Consider the following 20,673-nt stretch of genomic DNA (forward strand, 5'->3'; position numbering starts at 1 on the left):
ATTATCATGAATAGCACATGATGTTAAAAACACATGATAAAATACTGGTCATTATCCATTTTTTATCATACAACGGAAGTTGTTTTCCACAGAATTTTTAAAATTATCAACTGGTTTACTATATCTAAAAATTGATATAAAGTTGTTAATAAAATTTCCATTTGATGTCATACCCTAAACAAAGCCACAGATGTCACTCGGGTGGATTGTAATATACCCTGCTGTAGCTATAATACTGCTTCAATCACACAATCGACATAGAGGACATGTTAAAGAAGCAAAAAAACCTCTTATAATCTAATAATCCTTGTTTATAAATAGACCCTTGATGACGAATTATGGAAAAGGCCGAACAAACCAGCCAGCCCATTTAGCCTATGTTTCCAATTAGTGAATAAAACATGCCAGCTGCCAAAATTAAATCACTGATAGCTTTTTATGTATTTTCCATCAACCATATTTGTCATAACATGGTTCGCTATGGCTCGCTACAAATGCACTAATGCAATTCACAGCGTGCATGGCATAAAACCGCCCGTACACAGCAGCAGGAGGACGTCATCCGTGTGTCAAGGATCCATTCAAAATGGCACCTAATATGTGAAATCAATCAATTTAGAATTTTGCCCTGTTGTGCTGTCGCTGCTGTTGCTGCACACTATCATGCTTGATCCAATTTCGTACCCTTTGCGTTCCTATCGGTAACATCCCGTTCTGAAACGGTTCTTTCCGTCCAATTGGTGGATACATGCACATGTCCGGGACACATGCACATTATGCAACTGTCCGCTTACCACCAATTCGAGCAATTTGCTGATTTTACAAGAGCCCCGGCACACAGCACAAAATGTGATTAATTATTGAAAATCCGCTCCCTAATGATTTGCTATTCATCGGCTAAAATTCATGGTATGCTCGTTTTGCCGTGTTTCGGATGTGCGCCCCTGAGTTGTGGCTTCGGATGCACCTGTTTGACTTTCGGTGTTTCAGTGGAATCGAGATCTGAAGAGAAAAAGACAAAAAAAGCTGATTGCACACCATTAGCTTTCCCAATCGAATGTTTCAAAGTCGTAGGTGAATTTATCTGTCGTAGTTGGGTGTATTTAACACTCATTTATTGATACAACAGCGAATAAAGCGAGCTTTTACAAGTCAAATTAAACTTATATTCTTGTGACGGGAAAGATCGCAAATGGAATGAGGTTATTCATATCATTGATGCATTATGTACCCAAATTTGCGTTACTAAATACTGTCGATAGGTACTCAATATTTGGGATATGATAATTATCTATCATTTTTTAGTAAATTTTCAACTCGATAGTAGGGTTGTTTGACAGATGTCAGAACTGTCAACTTGAATAAAAAATAAGAAGAAAATCTTGCTAATGTCACATTGATTAGAAATCACAACATCGTTAGTTGGCACCCAACTAAAATAGACCGGCTATAGATTCGACTGTACATATTTCCAATTAAATCATGCATCGATTTGTTAAAAAGGTGCCTGTATCGTAGATTAGGAGCGTTCAAACTACAGGCTTAACATATGCTCGAATGGCGAATGGTTCTAATTAACGCATCAATGAAGGACCTTCGTTTAAAGGTGTGACAAATATTTAATGTGAAATAAAATGGATCTCTATGTGGAAAACACAATTACAATAGATAAATCTCTTTCTTGCAGCTTTTTGTCGTAGAATGTGTAAGGATTTTTCAACAAAAATCCGTATCATCTAAGAACACTTATTGCAGTGCAAAAGTCACGGTATTAAAAATTAAACACCTACAAAGTAGAACGATTTTTTGTTCTCAATCGCTGCTTTATAAAATGTTCCTTTTTTTGTATAAAATATGTTGTTTACCTCTGCGAAAAAAACATCGCATTTCAAATGACAGTCGTTATCGTGGCACTAAGAACGATAGGCCAATCGGGTTTTTATCAAACGAAAATAGAAAGTAAAGCGTAACAGGGGCTTACATTGTGATTAAAATGTAAGCCTGTTCATCAATCGCCTTTCTTCGTTCTTATGGAGGGGCACTGAAAACAATAAGGATACACTTTGGCCGTCTACCAGCGGCACCTCGGATCAAAACTCTGCTCCTCGTTTTTTTTTCGTTTCGATAAAAATGACCGTCATTTGCAATTTTGTGGAGAAAACCCCTTTTTTTACACGTCTGTGTGTTCACGTTGGTGCAAAATTCGTAACTCTAGCATAGCCTTTCAGTTGCCTTCCATTGGCTTAACAGCATGCGTGGCATTGATGTAAGGCTTCCCTGAGCCTTTGGCTCAGCCCCTTTGACGTACGAAACTTCCACCCACAATGGATTCGATTTATTTTCGAAATTGCGGCGCGAAAAACTAACTACCTTACCAGCCTGGCAGTGTGGTTCCCTTTTTTGCCAGTAAGAAAGAGTCCACTTCCCGGTGTGAACTCTTTGGTTTGTGGCTGGTGGGAAAATGTTAAAATTCCTTTCACACCGATGAAATTACAACATTTATCAAGTAAATTACTTGACTTTTTTTGTGTTCGTGGGATCAGTACGGTCTGGCGTGCGTTGGTTCTGGTTTGAAGGTTAGGGTTTTGCGGTATCGTCAAGCGGGAATCAGTTTGCCCGAACCGTTACTCCAACCCTTTAGAGAGGTAAAAAAAATGTCTGGCCCTGGGTGAGAAATGCAAGAAAAACTGCACAAGAAAAGAAATCGTACCATTTGGCACCGGTTGCAATAAGTGGGGTCCGAAAAGTTTAGCACCCAAAATTGAAAGAACATTTGGCACGGTTTTTTTCTTTCTTTCTTTTTCCGGCAATGAAAGGTTTGTAGGTTTTTGCAGCCGTTGCGTTTAGTTGCGGGGAAATAGTTTGGTGGAAAGTGCATCCACTCCGTTCCGATGCACACAAACCATCATGGATGCAGTAAACTTTTGCCTTTTTTGGAACAATGTAACGCTCGGTGGGTGCAGTAACACTGAACGTGCTTGTGCACTGTGTACGGAGAATAAATCATGGTAGAGTTTGGTGGCTGTATGGAAAGGATGAATTTATGTGGGAATTATTTACAAACTTAAGCATCGACGGTTTCAGGAAAAGCGTTTTTTTTTTCTCATGAAAAGTTTTTTTCATAAAACTAGAAAGAAAATGGGAGAATATATTCTGATTTAACTAATTTGAATTTCTTCTGTATATGAAGATGCAATTTTTAACACTCATGCGATCATTTTTCACAACTTTCGACGTAGATTATCACGGCAAGATTGCTTTGTATGGCAATGAAGCACTTCCTCTACCATTTAAATATAAACTGGTGTAATCGTGACCGACGCTCGCTCGAAGACGAATTTCGTGAAAGTCGTCCAAATACGGCCGTTGTGCCTGAAAACATTGATGTCGTGCATGAACTAATTATCCAATATCGTCATGTTACATACTGTAAGATGGAGGAATTCTTGGGGACCATTCCGTAAAAAAAAGTTTGTTGCCGTTGGACCCCGCAAAATTCGATAATCGGTCAAAGACTCTTGCCCATTGGTGCGAGGAAATGCTAAAAAATACGATCAAAAGACCTTCATAATGCTTCATGCTTCAAAAGACCTTTTTAAAATCGTCAGAGGTGACGAAACATTGACCTATACGTATTAGCCGAAACAAAACAACAATTGACCGTGGGGATCTTCGAAGACGAGCCAAATGCGACAAAAGTTGTCCGTGGAAGAAGCACTTTGAAGTAAACGATCCTTTGAAGGACAATCAATCCTGAATGGTACACCATAATTTGTTTGCCTAAAGTCTATAGCGAAATTCGAAAAACGAACAAGAAAAGATGAATAATTCTTAAGCATGGCAATGCGACTCTTGGTCGGCCAAAACGTCGAATTGACGAATCATCCGCCACGCAGCCCTGACTTGACACCCAATGACTTCTTTATGTTCACGACAGTGATGAGCAAAACGTTGTTTTGGTCGATTCCGGAGCGCTCCAAATTTTCAGGAATCGATTCCGAATAGTAGGCGATCCCTAGATTATGTTTATGCATTGTACTTTTCACCATTATGTAGGCAAATTATATCAGATAACGTCAAAGATTAGTACTTTAGTAATTGCATTGGAAAAAAAATTTATCGGAAAAAGAAACTGTTCTCTGATTCAGAGTTTAGTCAGTAACATAAGTTCCTGAATCGGTTCCGCAATCCGATCCGAAATCGGTTCCGGAACCTGAAACGATTCCGAAAACCGAATCGGAGCCGGATAGTTCCGATTCCGAGTGCCCATCACTAGTTCACGCACATCAAGAAAAAAATGCGTTATTCCGTTGAATTTTCGTCGCCAGAAGATGCAGTTTAAGCATTGAGAACCCCTTTTTTGGAGGTGTCCCAATGTTAATGGAAAAAGTGTTTCGATAATTGGTTTGGAGCGGAAAATTGGCATGGAAAGGTATATTCATTATACTAGAGAATCATTCTCGAAAAATACTAAAGTCATTTTGATATATTCGCATTTTCACTATTAGCCCAGAACTATGTGCATAAGGCTACATAGCGGTGATGAAAGTAACTTAAAATGCTGGAATTACAATTCAAAACAAACTACCTAGTTTTGCAAACTTTCGATGTAATCCCGCTTAAACTAACTGAAATTAAACATTCAATCATACTGTGTTGTACTTTTCCAATCCCTTCCATTCAAGCACATTTTCTATTAGCCAATGTTAAATAAATGTCAGCTTCACGCTAGTCGTCACAAAAAAGCTCCAAAAGCGCTTGATACGAACCGGCGGTGGGGGGAAAATGCGCATTGCACACTTCTTGAAACGACAAACAACTTGAAATATTTGCACAAAAATTAACCTTTCGCATGCAAATCGCAAACCATTGCCTCGTCAGTGAAGTGCATACTTCAACCATTTCCATTTCTTTCCTTCTAACGATTGCTGTGGCATATCAACATATTCCTGTTTCGTATGGAATCGGGACGACTGCACATAAACACGACCGTTGAATGTAAACCATTTCAATTGGAAAAAAGGAAAAGTTTAGAAAATGAAAAACGGTCTCGAAAATCACGTTTGTACTATTAGCACGAACCAACCATCGGGAAGTAGTTTAAGCATTCGTACATCATTCGAACCGAGATTTGGTGTAAAACATCAAACCTTTGCTTTCCAAGCGAAAATGGGAATTACTTTCTGTTTGTTTTTTTTTTATTTCTTCCCCACAGCAGAAGTAATTTGATTGAATAAAATAAAAAGTCACAACGATGTGATGAATTTGTATGCATTTTTTTAAATAAAATTAATCATACTACGAAACTTTCGCCAGGTGTTTGAACACCAAAATTAAAAATTTTTTGCAACACAAAATACGAAAATTTTCAACAACCCTTAATGGGTTCACGAAAACACTGATGCAGATTTCAAGTTTTCGCTGAAATAAACTTTCATTTTTAGCGCTAACTTTCTCCACCATCTTGCAATGGGTGCTTGGCGTAAGCTTTAGTGAAAAAAAAACCGAACCACTTCACGGAATGCATCGAATGCAAAACGTTGCAGTTGACTTTGAGCTCCTGGAGGCTACCCGGTTACTGCATCCGGTTGCATCATTAAGAACTGCAGCAATGCGAAGCTGCTCAGTTCCTGTTTCCGGTTGAAGGTGGTTGAAGTATGGTTTTTTTTCTTCTTTGCTCTCCTTATTTTGCATCCCCCATCTTTACCGTCAGCAACGTTCCCGAGATTCTAAACTTTTGCGGCAAAGAAAGCTCTCATTACAAGCGAACGTCGATGCAGCAAACCGAACAAGCAACGCGAGGTGTTGGTCCGCAATGGTGTTAGTGGGTAAAACATTAAAGCTTCAGCTGATTGTTGAGCGATTCCGGTGCAACTGGAGTTGCAGTACGACGTGGAAATGCAGTTTGCCTTCACGGTGGAACAACAACTACATACAAAAAACGACACAGCCTTTCTAACGGGGCAACAGCAGCATTTCAACACGAGCAACTTGTACCGTCGTTGCTAACGGAGCATCTCCGCTTATGGGAAGGCGTTCTTGAAGTCAAGCAAATTGAAGAAGAAAAAAAACACAAGCTGTGAAACCTTCCGTCGCAATGTATCGGGTTCCGTAGTGAGGACTGCTAAGCATACGCGTCGCTCGGTGGAGGTTTTGGCACGCCTCACTTTTCTTCACGGTTCACTCTTTAAGCTTACTGAGTTACTGTGTAAGCAAACGGGGAAGTACCCGTAGGGCGTGATTTATTTACGACAAGCTTTCGGAATAGTGAATTTCTTTCAGCAATAAAATGCTTGCAATACGGTTGCACACGCTACAGAGTAAGAGATAGAGGAAGTAAGCGTGTGGAAGGTGGGCACTTATGGATGAGTAATTGAATATTCGCTTTTGCCAACATCTTTCAGGAAATGAATGAAAAAACAGAATCTCTGCAGTTAGATACAAAGGGGAAATTCTAATATATATGTAAGATTGAATGATTTTGTTCAATTTTTTTTTATCAAATCGACACTTCTATGCATTTTCTGCATTGAGAAATGGAGTAGTTGGGACTTTAACACGACTACTTTTACAATGATCTAACTTTTTTTGAAGCTAATTAAGGATTTTGAATTGAAAAGAATCTTTGAACCGACCGACGCTGATTCTTAATTTATTTTTTCTTTTTTCAAAGAATATGAATCATTAAAGAAACATCAAAGCTCGTTTAAGATTTATGAATCCATGGCGATTTATGAATTATTCAAGAATAATTGTGCAATACACGACATTCTACGCATAAACTTCGTTGATAATAGATTCAATTGTCTTTTGAGAACCAGCTCTTCACTGAGGGTTCATATGAGTCACTCTGATCGAAAGATTAATATAAATGACTCTTCTCGAAAGATTCACATGAATAAATCTTCACGAACGATTCATATGAATAAGCCTTTACTGAAGACTCCTATGAATGATTCTTCACTGAAGATTCATAGGAATGACCATTCTCGAAAAATTCATATAAAAGACTCTTCTCGAAAGATTCATGTGAATGACTCTTCTTAAATAATTCTTCTCCCACTGCATCAAAATTAAATGCTTTATACATTTTCTCAAGATCTTTTTGTATGAATGTATCTGTTAACAATAAACTAATGATTCGAAAGTCTTTTTACTGATAAAAATAAAATCGAAAATAATAAGATTACTATTGTATTAAATGTAATACTAATAATTTTATACTTTTTAGTACCACCAGTTTAAGACAGGTGTCTTGTAAACGAACAACACCCAGATTGTTTCCGTTTTTGCAAGTAATATTGCGATTCTTTTGGTACAAAATTGCATTCCGCAAGTGTTCCATGTTGTTGTTATGAAACGCAAAACTGAAAACTTTTTTTCTTTGCATAATACTTGTTCTGCATCGCACGACGAGCGGTAGAGACGAGCGTTTCTGAAACTAGATGCATCTGGGATATTCCATTTAGTTTGAATGTTTACGAGTTTAATTTTGTTCATGCTGATAAATTTGGAGTGTTGCTAAATAGTGATACCAAGAGAACAATTTTCTTTTTCAATCAATAACCGAAGTTGAAAGGCAACTCATGGGGTAACATTCATGAGTTGCCTTTAAATAGTATCTTCTCGCACTAAATAAACTAACTTCTTTAATATGGAAAATTCTTGAGTGTATTCAATATCTAAACCCTCAACACCTCAGTTACTATGGTTAAAACCTCCAGGCAACAGTTATACGATCGCAACAATGTTTGCACCCGCTTCATGATACCTTTGGCTCTTACCCACTCAACTTGATGGAGTATGGACGAGAGTAAAAAAAAGCACCCTCTTTTATAAGATGATAAAAGCCTGCTGCATACTGCATACTACACTCGAAAGGTTTTTTTTTTGCGACAGATCCGAACCGATGCGGGCAGCTTCCTGATCGGTTGCAGATTGCGTTGCCAATCGTTTTACATCGTCCCGTCAGCACCGTACAACACAACCGGAAAGCATCGGATGACACTGCATCATTGCATGCTTGTCTCGTTTTGCTCGTCTCGCTCACACGAATACGATGGCAGTGCAGAAAAGTGCACTAAGTGGATGCACTTAAGACCGATGCGGATATTCATCCGTCCGAACAGGGTGAAGTGAACGAATTGCAACGAGTTTGCGTCATCGATTTCACCCAGCTTTGTCGAAGGGAATGAAATTGTTATTTTTTCTTCGCCATCCTTACACTGATGGATGGCCACAGTTAAAAGCACGTTACTAATGGGTGTCTTTGTCAATTCGAGCTCTCAATGGCAATCCGATAAGGGGCACAATGTGAGAAGAGTTAAACAAGATACCAAAATATAAAATCTATATATGTTTCCACAAGTTTGACTGGAAAAATGAATATCCCTTACAAATTGACGAGGATAAACAAAAAAAAACAAACAGCATTGTGTTAATCAAACTAAAACGAAATGCGACACAAGACTAGCTTTTGTTTCTATCGTCTAAAGTGGCTTCTAGCCTCACAAAGTATTCTTGTTCATGCTCTAACTATTCAGAATTATTTTGTAAATCAGGTCACGCGAATGCTACTCAGCACTTTGCTCACTCTGGCCAGTGTACCCAAAAGTACCATCAACACATCGTAATTGTCACATTTGTCTCATAGTTTGCTGTGTTTTGTTTGTTTGTATTTGTCCCCTTTTTTCTCTCGTCGACAACACTGCAGCAAATTTGATCCCTTTCCAAGGCTGACCCATGACGCGACATCATGAAACTGAAGCGTTTTTGTAGCATTCGTTCTTGGTGCAGTTTTTGTTAGTTGTGGCATTGCTTTTACCTCTTTTTTGTTTTGTTTTTGTACGTTTTATGTTTTATCTCAACACGCTTGCCATTGGAGAGCTGCCGGCGAAACGATGGAGAATGTTTTTATCATATCTGTTTCGTTGGTCAAATTTTTCTTCACATTTTTTCGTTTTGTTGCTTCCAGAAGGGTCATTTTATCCATCATTGCTTGGCGTCTTTCTTCTCTTCTCGCACCCTTGTTTATATGTTGCAGTGATTTCAAACTCCAACGTATAATAGAACAGCTTTTTCACCCAAGGCTAAAGCGCTCGTCAAGTCCTAACAATGGAAGATGGTTTACATTCGTTTGTTTCGTTATGTCAAGCTTGCTTCCTGCAAGATGAACGTCCTTTTTTTCTTGCTGTATTTTCTACAATATCTAAAAAGCTTGTTGGAAAAATATTTCATCAAGTTAAAATATAGTTTTTCATACGATATTACAGCAGAAGGAAGTTTATGAAAAAGTTCTTACCATTTTTGACTGCATTAACTTAAAAGTTAAAAATTGCTGCTCTTCTCACACGCCGAGTTGGAAGTGGAGAAACAATTTTTCATCTTCTTAGCCCATCATCGTTCTTCAACAATCACATACACTGACAGATGGTACTGGATACGAATAGATCGATTCATGGATATTTCGTTCCCATATCCATCGTATCTCCAAGTGGCGGTGGTTCTCATTGTTCAGTCCAAATAAAAAAATGCTTCACATTTCAACAGCCAACTTTTGCGTTTTAATGGCAGATGATATTTCTTTTCATGGCGGTGAGCTGAATCAAATTCCTTTTCGCTTATTCGCATTCCATTCCTGGTCGCTCTACACATCCTACAAGTTTTGTTATTGCTTTAAGAGTACTCGAAAACGATAGTAACGCATTAGTCCGATGATTTGATGAAGTGAAAAAGAGTAACCAATTGCCACGTTTTGTTGCACTTTCAATGTGGGTTTTATTTTTGTTTTATCGTTGAAATAGCTTAAACTGTGTAATATTTTAAAAAGTAGATTATTTTGATAAATGATAAAAAGGTTTTTGTAATTAATATTTCATAATAAAATTAAAATCATAGCATAAAGTAAACCTATTGTTTATAACATAATTAGTTGCAACGTTTTTAAGCACTTTGTAACAATATTCATGTTCAAATACAATTTAATTTTCTACGAACTGAATGAACGATTGCAACACGTACCTTATCAAAACAAACAAACAAACAAAAACCTTCATTTTCCAACCTAATGTCAACCGGAGTGAATGAAGGGAATATTACTATTAATTACATGCAAATGCCGGACGGATCAAATTACTGACCACCGATGCCGGTCGCAGTACAGTTTAACTCCATTGCTCCATTTTTGTAATTAGCAGACATTATAATTGGGTCATTATATTTGTCCGTACTTTAATTAGTGCTCATCAAACAGACGCGAATAATCACACAGCAGCAGCAGCAGCAGTGTGGAAAAAATGGCGCAATAGAAAGAGTTTGAGGTAAAACACTCTCCGAAGGGTTTTTTTTTGGTTTCATTTCCTTTTGACATCCTTCGGAAAGTAGAAAAGGGTTCATTCTTTGTTGAAAAGCTTCACTTTTTTGCTGATGATTCTTTTTTCTTTATTGCAATTGCATGTTTTTTCTTTGTTCATGAAGAACGACAAAAAATACACTTACAAATCACATCAAACAGCAAACTGTCATTCTAGTGCAAAGAAGAATTATGAATAATGAATTGTGATATAGTTCTTTACACCTGATAATAAATGCAAGTGTAAATTAATACACTTTTTAATACAGTCGAATGCCATTTAACCGTGTCCTTCGTTAAATCCACTTATACTTGAAAAGCGAACAACACGAATAACCAGTAAATGTCCTTTTTAAGATTATTTGGGTAATATTTGGATTTTTTTAAGTCACAATTTTATTTTTTTTTTTGTTTTTTTATTAATCTTACATTTGTTTCTTTGTTTTGGAAAAATATAGCTTTTATAAGAATTATGACAACATTTTGTCTTTGACAATTATTGCCTTCACTGTATACCGATATCGAGTTTGAATTTTAATATGCAAAATTGAAAATGATATTTAGAAGCAGCACAATATTCAATGGAAATGACGTCCTAGTGTATTTCATTTTAATTAAATCCTTCCTAATACGCTCTAATAAGTACAAAGTACCAGGCGCCTCCATTGCAACTCCATCGATGCATCATTTGTGTGCTAAACTAGTTTATAAGCTATTCTACGTTTTTTTAAGCATTTTAAATCCGCCAGTTGAACTTACATAAAAGCGTTCGCAAACAACATACTCATAGTAGAACGCACTTGAAAATATGTTATGCTGTTGTACGACAAGAAATTCCGCACCGTTTATTACGACTGCTTGTAAAGATATCGTGTCACAAGATTCAGCTCAAGCTAGCTGCAAATGTAGTAGAAACGATAACGAAGCATAAACAAATGCACAAATAAACAATTCCACTCTCTAGCCCCTTGTGGAAGCCTTTTTGCCCTAAAGGGCGTCCGTGACACAATCGTTACTGCAATACTTAATCCTTTCGTATCGCTTCGCATCCCCTCAGTTCCTTTTGGGGGTGACTGTGTACCGCTTTGAAGCGTTTAAATCATACTCTTCGTGTCATGTAACACCGGACGTTGGACTGTTTTTCCCGGAGCAAAACAAATGGGTTCTTACATGTGTGTCTGGTATCGTGGCACATTAATCATGGACATGAGAGAGAAATGGAAGACCAGGCCATGAGAACTGTCTACAAAGACGATTGATAATTCAAAGCCAAAGCTGTCGTGTAAACTGAAAGCTTAAGAAACGTACGGTAGAAGAATAGATGATATTTAGCTTAGGGATTGAAATTGAAAATCCATGGCTTGTACAGTTTTACAATCAATGAAAGTTTGCAAAAATTTTTGTTTGTTTGTTTGTTTTTATCGAAGTAAAAACAAAATATTTACGTACAAGCTGCTAACGAAACAATCAGAACTACTTCGCCATTGTTTATTATTGGAAGCTTTAGTCAATTTTCAGCATCCCCTTAAGGTTCGTCAGATCCACCAGCGTCCAATCACAACACACGATGGAATTACACCGTTGTTAATATACTCGAACACAACTGTTCCTCCATCAGATGGCAATATATTGAACAGTTGTGTGAAGTATCGCGTCCCCATTGAGTTGGTTTATTTATTTTCCCACACAGTGTACTTTCCAGGAATCCTTCACACAATTCGTATCGTTTCGGGTATGTTTATTATTCGCTGTAAATTCTCAGATATTGTTCCATTGCAGTGGCTGTGCAATGAAAATTCAGTACGCTGCTGTGTGGCAGATTGAATTGGCATCCTGCATTTCTGAATGTTGTCGTTCCACGGTTATCCAACAAACACGTCGAATTGCGCCGACCACTTTGTACTTCATGGTCGTTACTTGTTCGATCAACGTGTTGAAGGGAAATTTTCGACGATGATTATTTATCAAAAATCCATTGTGAACATTTTGTTGACGGTTCAAGCAGGAGGAAATGTTGGTTCGGTTGCTGTTAATAACGACCACATAGTGGCAGATGGAGGGAATGAATTATTCAATCGCAATTTGTTCGTAATGTGTGATGAAATATTTCCGACAGCGGAGAATGATCGGATCGTTCGTTATAAGCGTTGGCGACTGGTCTTAAATTTGTGCTTCAACGTGAGTTTTTGAAACGGGATCTAATAAATGATTAATTTGTATGATGAGCTACCATTTTTGCGAGAAGATAAACATATCGTTAAGTAATCAGCTTATTTATCCATCAAACTAATGCTTGCCAATCCATTTGCGGAAGTGTAATTTAAATTTTTAAATAGCACAGATTTTGCTTGACATTATAACAAAGCGATAGAGTTCTGCAAACCCATCGGATGATATTGAAACATACAGTTCGACACCTTGAAATAGTAGCTAACCGCAAACAGAAGTATCAAACCGCAAGACTACGATCGTTGAGGATTTCATCAGAACTCAAAATCACTCCCAATCTCACAAGTGATATTAAGTGATTTGACGCCTAATATCAATTCATCGTTTAAGCATGAGTAAATTGAAATGAATCTGAGGTTTAATTCTTGAGAATTCTTGTGCCACCACCAAACGAGAAAAGTGTTACTTACATTCTGCATCGCTGAAGTGTCGATGCTTCAATAAAATGTTTAATATATTGTTGACACATGTTGAGACTTCACCTGATGAAAAGCAGAAACATCATGGCCGCCGTGGCAGTTATAAAGACAAAAAAATTGGAGAACACCTCGAAGGGCACCGAATATTTTCAATTGGCTACACTTTTGAAGGTCCGTAGTGACTAAGGATATCTCAACGCAAGTTGCCCCGCGGCTTAACACTTCATAAAATATTGCTCAAATAGAATTTAGAATACACTACAATCCACATAGAATAGAGATCCCACTGTGATTCTGTGATTTTCTCAGAAGTTCGTTTCTGTGAAGAAAAACTGCTCAAGGTTTTGACGGTCTTCTATCGAAAAAAGAAGCCACAAAGTTACCTTTATCGTTTTTATAAAAAGCGGTCTACAGTGCGCCTTTCACCCTTATTTATCAGGTTTTGTCACTACCATTTTATCGACTTTTGTCTCAATGTTCCGTCTGGGACTCATGCATGACGAGCGCTTAATCCCTACTTGCTATAAAGTTTGATTCTATAAATGTTCCATAACAAAAGGAATAATGAATTTGGTCCATAAAAGAAGTTCAGGTAAAAAAAAGTAAAATGTTGATTATCCGGGGGCGGATTAACCGTGCACCAAAAATTGACAGCTGTTGTCAGAATGGTTAAAATTACTTGTTGTGTCAAACGTTATATTTGAAATGTTATTATTTTTCGTTCTTAACAAAAGATAGCCATTTTATTATTGGATAACGCTCCGTCACATCCAACAGATTCAGTTTTGAACACAGATGTCATGTTTTGACCAAATTTCTTTCACTAAATGTAAGTAACATAATCTAACCCATGTACCAGGAAGTAATAAGTTTACTTAAACGACTGTACCGGTCCAGTATTTTAAATATGTTTCTGGAACAGGACAACCAAGTGTTGGATGTTTGGAAAAAAGGTGTTTTAGATACATAAAGCTTTTTCTACCGCGTGGAATAAAGTTCGATGAGACATCACTTATGTTCGATCATGAAGAAACAACCTTCCTTCTATGGTATCGGTGCTGGATAGATACTGATACTGTTCCGCAGCAATTAAAATGAGATTACTTTAATAATAATATCTTTTAGAATGAACCTAAACTTTAAACATATAGTTAACAGTGATTGCCCTGTTTAAATAGTTGAACTATTCCCTGTAAAAATGATTAAATTCCGAATACATACCTATACAAAATAAACATATGTTTCTTTTAAAACCGTCTATATTATAAACGTATAAATGACATGACTTACAAGTGATTATTAACCACGGAAATCGATTAACTGGCATCCGGTCCGGTCCCGAGCACCCCAGATAATCGACGTTCTACTATATAAAAAAATATAATATTCCTTTACACGCATAACTATTATACAAAAGAAAAGAAAAACGACACATTTAAATTGAATTTGCTTAATACACTAATAAAGCAGAGCAAGAATTCTATTTTTGTTTTAGCAGTCAAGACTAAAGAATAAATCCAATTTCAAATTCCAATCCAAGAGTAAACTTAACAGTATAAACATTTAAAGTAATGTGAAATAAAACGAAGACATAAGCGAAGGAACGAAGGAAGGCGATGACGAATGACCTGCAGCATGCGTATTACTTAACCCCGATGCTGCTAGTTATAAACCATACGGCCATATAGGAACTATAAACACATTCCCATTGACAGGCACGGTGCAACAACAACTTACAACCGTATATAGCTTGTATACGTAAGAAAGCAGACACAGTAGATTAATGTGCAAACATGCTGTCATGCTTTTGGCCGTAGCGGATGAGATGAAAAATGGGTGGATGGATATTTCATTTAATTAAATACCTGCCAGGCAACACTACCTCCGACGCAGTAATAGTCGAGACGGTTGTCTATTAGAGAATCACTCGTTCTCACCTCGTTCGTTAGTCTTTCTGGACACATTGTGTGTGTGTGTGTGTGTATTTGCTCCGGAAAATGTTACCAGTATTGTGCCGGATAACGCCCTCTACTGTGATAAACACATTTCTTCCCAGAAGTTTTTGATCTTGAAACAAAGGGTTTAGTGCTGCAAGGCAGATGAGCTTACCCATGGACTCAGCAACCTTCCCAATGTTGTCAACCAAAAAGCGAATGTTACGTTGTCTTTCGCTTCTCGGTATCCAAGTGCGGATGTTTTGCAAATAAAGCTCGTTCATTGTTGCTGCTTGCTGAAGGGATAAGACAGTATGTCTAGTTGTTTGAGAAAAAATAACAAAATTCATTCAATAGCGGTTCGTGGAATCGCGCAATTTAACCAACTCAACCTAAATGTAAACCGTACAAATTGATAGTAAATGAACCAGTAAAGCATGACAGGGCCTTGATGGTGAAGATATTCCTCTTCACAATTGAACACAGTTGAAGGCTGAACAGAAATTACAGTTCAATTACATACACTGTGTCATATATTAAGCTACTTATACTTACTAGCTAGTACCAGATGGATAGTTATTTCAAGCCATTATAGCATTATAGCATATTATACCATTAATCTACTCTACGCAAAATTCAGAAGAACAATATTATTCATTATACATATTTTTTTCTCTGTTCCTTTCGTCAGGTTGGCGCTTCCTATGCCTTTCCATGCTGTTTGTCGCGACCGCCATGCTGTGCAAGGAGCAGGGCATCACCATAACGGGCGTATGTGCAATCTACGAAATCTTCGTCGCCCAAAAGGTACGTACAAGTTTGACCGAAGGACACATACTTTCTTAAAACACCACTACCTCCCATCGATAAAACCATTCTACAAACTTCTCGCTCTCCAGCACGATCTAGAAATAGTTCGCTTGCCACATTCTGACCCCGGATATTTTAGATCAAGCTTAAAAAAGCTTCTTTGAAAGGAAAGTAAATGCTTGAATGAAGTGTTTCGGGAAAAATTGCTTATAAGGTTTCCATTTCTATGGTTCAAACTACTTGTTTAGATTCGGTAAAAAAATTGAAAACCAATTCTACGTATTTTATTTTAGAATATATTTGCTTTTTTTTAAACAACGTTAGAAAATTCCATAAACTCATCTCATATGCGAACGGTGATCAGATGATGATTTCACACGATCTTCTCGCCCGTTTTGTTCGCTTCATGCTCCGTTCGATTACATTCTTCTGATTCCGGTACCACACCGGTAGAATCAACAATAACGGAACAATTTCAACAATTTGGGTCAATTTTCCGCGTACATAATCTCACCACCGCCACACCATAAAGGCATTGACCGAATTTGAACCGTGCACACACACACACATCCACGGATCATATGGTGAAAAAATAGAAAAATATTTTCATTTCCCCAGCCCTATGATATGATGCCGAAGTAGGAAATTGTGATGTTATTTTTTTCCAGATCGTCTTTTTTTTAACCTACGTGTGGTTAAGTTACCTTTTTCCAGTTCCGAAAGGGGCATTTGGGTTAAAATGATACTTTAGTCACGAAAAACGGTGGTTTCCAAGCTGATGGAAAATAAAAAGTTATTTCGATGGAATGTTATTTACGCATTTTCCATATGAGAAGTGAAAATTCACTCTTTCGAGTGAACAGCAAAGTTTGTTTTGAGGGTTCTAAAAATAAGCAAATATTTTGAACGCCTAAAGGTATGCAAAAACGAAACATAAGCGGGTTAGTTGGACATGAATTTTTTGTTGTGAAATGGGAAGGTATGCAATGTATTGGTATTAAAATGTTCCACATGTTTTGTAAAGCATAATATTATTGAATTTTTTTAATTCAATTTAAAACACAATACCATAAGGCTATCTCTAACGTAAATTCATACGGCGTGTACATTTCTGATCAAAAACATCCTGTTTTGGTTTGCTTCGTCTTCAAATTGCGGTAGTAAAAGCATTTTGCCAGCAGCCAACGAATCCACTTTGAAAATTTTCGACGAAAGCGAAGTGCATTAGCGTACAGCGAACTGGTAAAAGCACTCGCTTTCAAGCGATTCCCAAACCCGACCGGCCATATTCAGCACCTTTTTCCAAAAAAAAAGGAGGTTTATCCTGCACCCTAAGTTCAGCTGGTTCAGCTGTGCAAATCCCTCGGTAGATTATTTCTTGCCACCGTCAAGTGCATCCTTTCATCGTGTAGCTTTCGTTTGAGCGGAACGTTGTCACGATATTCCGTGGTGTGTGTGTGTGTTTTTTTGTTGTTTCGTTTGCTCTCCATCACTATCCAATCCGGGTTTAGGTTTGGTTTGAAGTGGCTGCGAAAGGAATCGGTGGGAATCTCTAACGGGAGCAAACATTATGTTGTTGCCACGGATGAACATCATGCGGCATCATTTGTAGTGCGCGTAATGGGAAACACCGAATGGTGTGTGTTTGTGTCCTACTTTTCTCGCCCAGAGCGTACTCGGGAGCGAAAGACCGCATGAGGCATATGTAGATATACCTTCGAGTAGCCACGGTATGATGCGATTGCAGATGCCCTTTCGACCAGATATGCCATTTTTTCTTTTTTTTTGGAATCCATTTCACACTCCACGAAATTGGCTTTGTGGGGATGAGGAGGTGATGAGGGGTTGAGGTTTGAAAAAAGGTTGTTATGATGGAAGTGTGTGTGTGTGTGTCTGTTGAAAAATCCATGAAACACTGTTTTCGTATCTCATCGAAACAGCTGGAAAGATTTCGCTTTTGCAATTGAGCTTTGCTTTACACCGTTGCAGCACAAACTGTCTTTCTCCCTCCTAGAAGGGTGGTATCCAACGTCCGGATGGTACGGAAATATTGGAACGCAAAGTCTTTTGCATATGCTCTCATCGATAGTGTGTAGCATGCTTATGATGCACTATTCCAAATTATTTGCTTTATGGGTGACTGATGCCAAGCCAAATACATGGCTTCAAATGCATTGGATCAACAACGCTAAACCCCTTTTGATGATTGCGTAAAGAAGCAAAACAAAAATCAAATATTGCTCTGCATATGTCAACCAACCAAAATGGGTCCAACCAAACTCAATCATAATGGGTTTTGGTGCAATTTTCAGAACTGTTTGATTACAATTTACACAATCCTTTAATCTGGCGCACGCAGCCAAACAACATACATCAATTTAGAATCTCGTACTTTGAGGTCGTGCTTTGTTTGCTATTAAGTTATTTATATTAATACTGAGAAATCGGTTGCAAATACGATTCGCATCAAATCGGTATAGATTATTATTTCTTGGAACACATCCCAGAACACAACATTTTGGGACCGAAATATAAAATAGACTCTATATTTTCCACTACAAAATTCCACTGAAACAATCCATCGATTCATCTTATATCTTCATCAACATACCCATCCACACAGATTAATTCATTTCAATAAAAGTCCCCTACACACAACACGGTTGATGCAAAGCTTTGTAGTTAGCATTCCATTAAAACGCAATGTTGAAAAGTCAAACGAAATGTTTTTACTCGTGATTTGTCATGCACGAGAAGACACGTAAAGTTCATTATTTCTGCTCTGGCCGGTCAACTGACCCAACCCAAGACCGGTAGAACAGATTCAGACATATCAGTATGAAAGGTGACAGATCCGGGTTCTTCAGTTCGCAGTACGAATCATGTTTTCTACCATTCCGAACACGATCAAATAAATGGATGCATTTTTCTGTGTCCGAAACCCCTCCGACCGTCGTGTGCCTACGCCTTCGTTTCGATCGGTGTTGTTGGAAGAAATGGTTGATTTCGGATTAAAATTCCACGTGCAATCTTCTTCAATATGACGAGATGGCGCACATCAGCCGTAACAAAGCCGAACAGCAAATGCTTCGATCGTAATGAAATATCGATGTATTCATAATTCAATTCATCTTCCTGTACGCAAAATGCAACGTCACACAGCGCCCGACCAAGTGCCCGGCACTCGAGTTTTATTGGCTTATTGTGGCATGGCAAACAGGGGAAGATGTCCTGTGGCACAAAAGCATCTCAGGACAGGATCACGGGACACATCCTCTTTCAGTTCGACAACACTAGACCGTCCTGAAAGCTGGAAGTCGTTTGTTCCATTCTTGTGAGGTGGCGATGATGTTGCTCCTAATGCAAAACGACACCAGGTTGTGATTTATTTCATCCTGTAGCTCGTTTCGTTTTGCACATTGTCTGACACATTTGCTTAATCTACGACAACTCGAATGTGCTCGGTGTGCGTTTGGACATTGGGTTTGGATCGAAAATTAAATGAAGACGAAAAGCGCAAAATGAAGTCCGGGCAAGTGTCCCCTGCGGATCGGCTATGTTCATTGTGTTCGGCTGATGAATCACTACTCAACTCACGAGTGCTCGAGTTGCAGTGCAATAAGACACGGAAGCATCCGGACCACAACCTTCCTTGTAGATGCTGCAAAGACATTGACGAGGAGAAACCTCAACAAGACTTATCACTATCATTTCGACTATTTCTTTCCGCCATTTTTTGTTGTTGTTGCTCCCTTTTGAATACAAAAAGCTCTAGCCTTGCGTGCTCAGTTAGCAGAGGAAGTTTTTGGGGTTGTATTTCAAATTTTTATCCCTTCACTCTTTACTCTGCACCATTCAACGCCGAAGATGCATCCTCCATACACCAGGTAATGGCAAACCGTCGGACGGAAGTGTTAGTCAACTGTCAACACGGGTCGACAGGACGTGACGACACGGACGACAAAAAAGCTGACGACATGTGCAAAGTTCTTCCATCATTTCGATACTTACCATCCTTTTTTGGCTTGAGGATGATGGGTTGATGGAACCAGTAGCACGTTTCCACGGGTGCAGGTGAAACCTCGGTTCTCATCGTCTTGTCAGACAAGCTTTCGGCGTAGACGATTGTTGCGAGTTCTTACTTTTTTTTTCCTTTTTTTGTTGTTGCCCGCAGCATTGTAAAGCTCTTGAGCAAAGGAAGAAATATGTCTGACATGATGGGAAGTTTTTTACTCACCAGTTTCCTCAGTGCACTTGCCTGCCGGCCCTTAGCCGGTACAACGGTTGCAATACATTACAGCTTTTGTGTATGTGCGTGTGGGAGGTGGAAATAAAACACATAACAATGCTCCAGACGGGTCAAACCACTTGACGATAGGATTTTACAAGCATTCTTTAGATGAAAATTTATTTTAGGATTTCTGCTTCCATCCACTTAATTTCATTTTAGTTCTAAGATGGATTTATGGCATGTTTTTCAAGCTTTTTTTTGTTTGCTTGTAGATGGTTTTTACTAATAATGCCATTCACAACTGGGCGGCTCAAATTTTAATGTCATTGCGCCATGCGTCGTTTTATATAATTAAGGAAAAAATGAATCAAATGTCTTCAATAATTAATTTTGTTTTTCATATAAAAATTTGTTTATCATATCTATGTGCTTATGTAAACGAGATTAGGTCTGCAAAATTATACACACAATATTTCTGTATTTTTATTGATTTACAATTACATGCTTTTTACTTTATTTTTTATATAAAAATACTACAATTTTTTTTTTACGTTTTGAAAATATAAGAAACATTGCAGTTCCGTGGTAGGACCTGCTATAAAATTATTTTGTTTTGACATTTTTAAACCAGCTGGTCAAAACTGTTATACGGAAAATATTCTACAACTAAGACTATTCTAAGAAAATATTCTAAATAAA

General features: G+C 37.9%; 1 protein-coding gene across 6 annotated transcripts in view; it reads left to right on the forward strand.

Moving 5' to 3' along the window:
• LOC125766968 (protein O-mannosyl-transferase Tmtc3) overlaps positions 1-20,673 on the forward strand; it is a 169,060-nt gene that overhangs the window by 92,875 nt on the left and 55,512 nt on the right. For all 6 annotated transcript variants that reach the window (XM_049433118.1, XM_049433117.1, XM_049433119.1 and 3 more), the window contains exon 7: positions 15,625-15,740. In XM_049433118.1, coding sequence (XP_049289075.1) covers positions 15,625-15,740 — 116 coding nt within the window. The remainder of the gene's footprint in view (positions 1-15,624; positions 15,741-20,673) is intronic.

This window comes from Anopheles funestus, chromosome 3RL (assembly GCF_943734845.2).
Source record: "Anopheles funestus chromosome 3RL, idAnoFuneDA-416_04, whole genome shotgun sequence".
Classification (NCBI taxonomy): Eukaryota; Metazoa; Arthropoda; class Insecta; order Diptera; family Culicidae; genus Anopheles; species Anopheles funestus.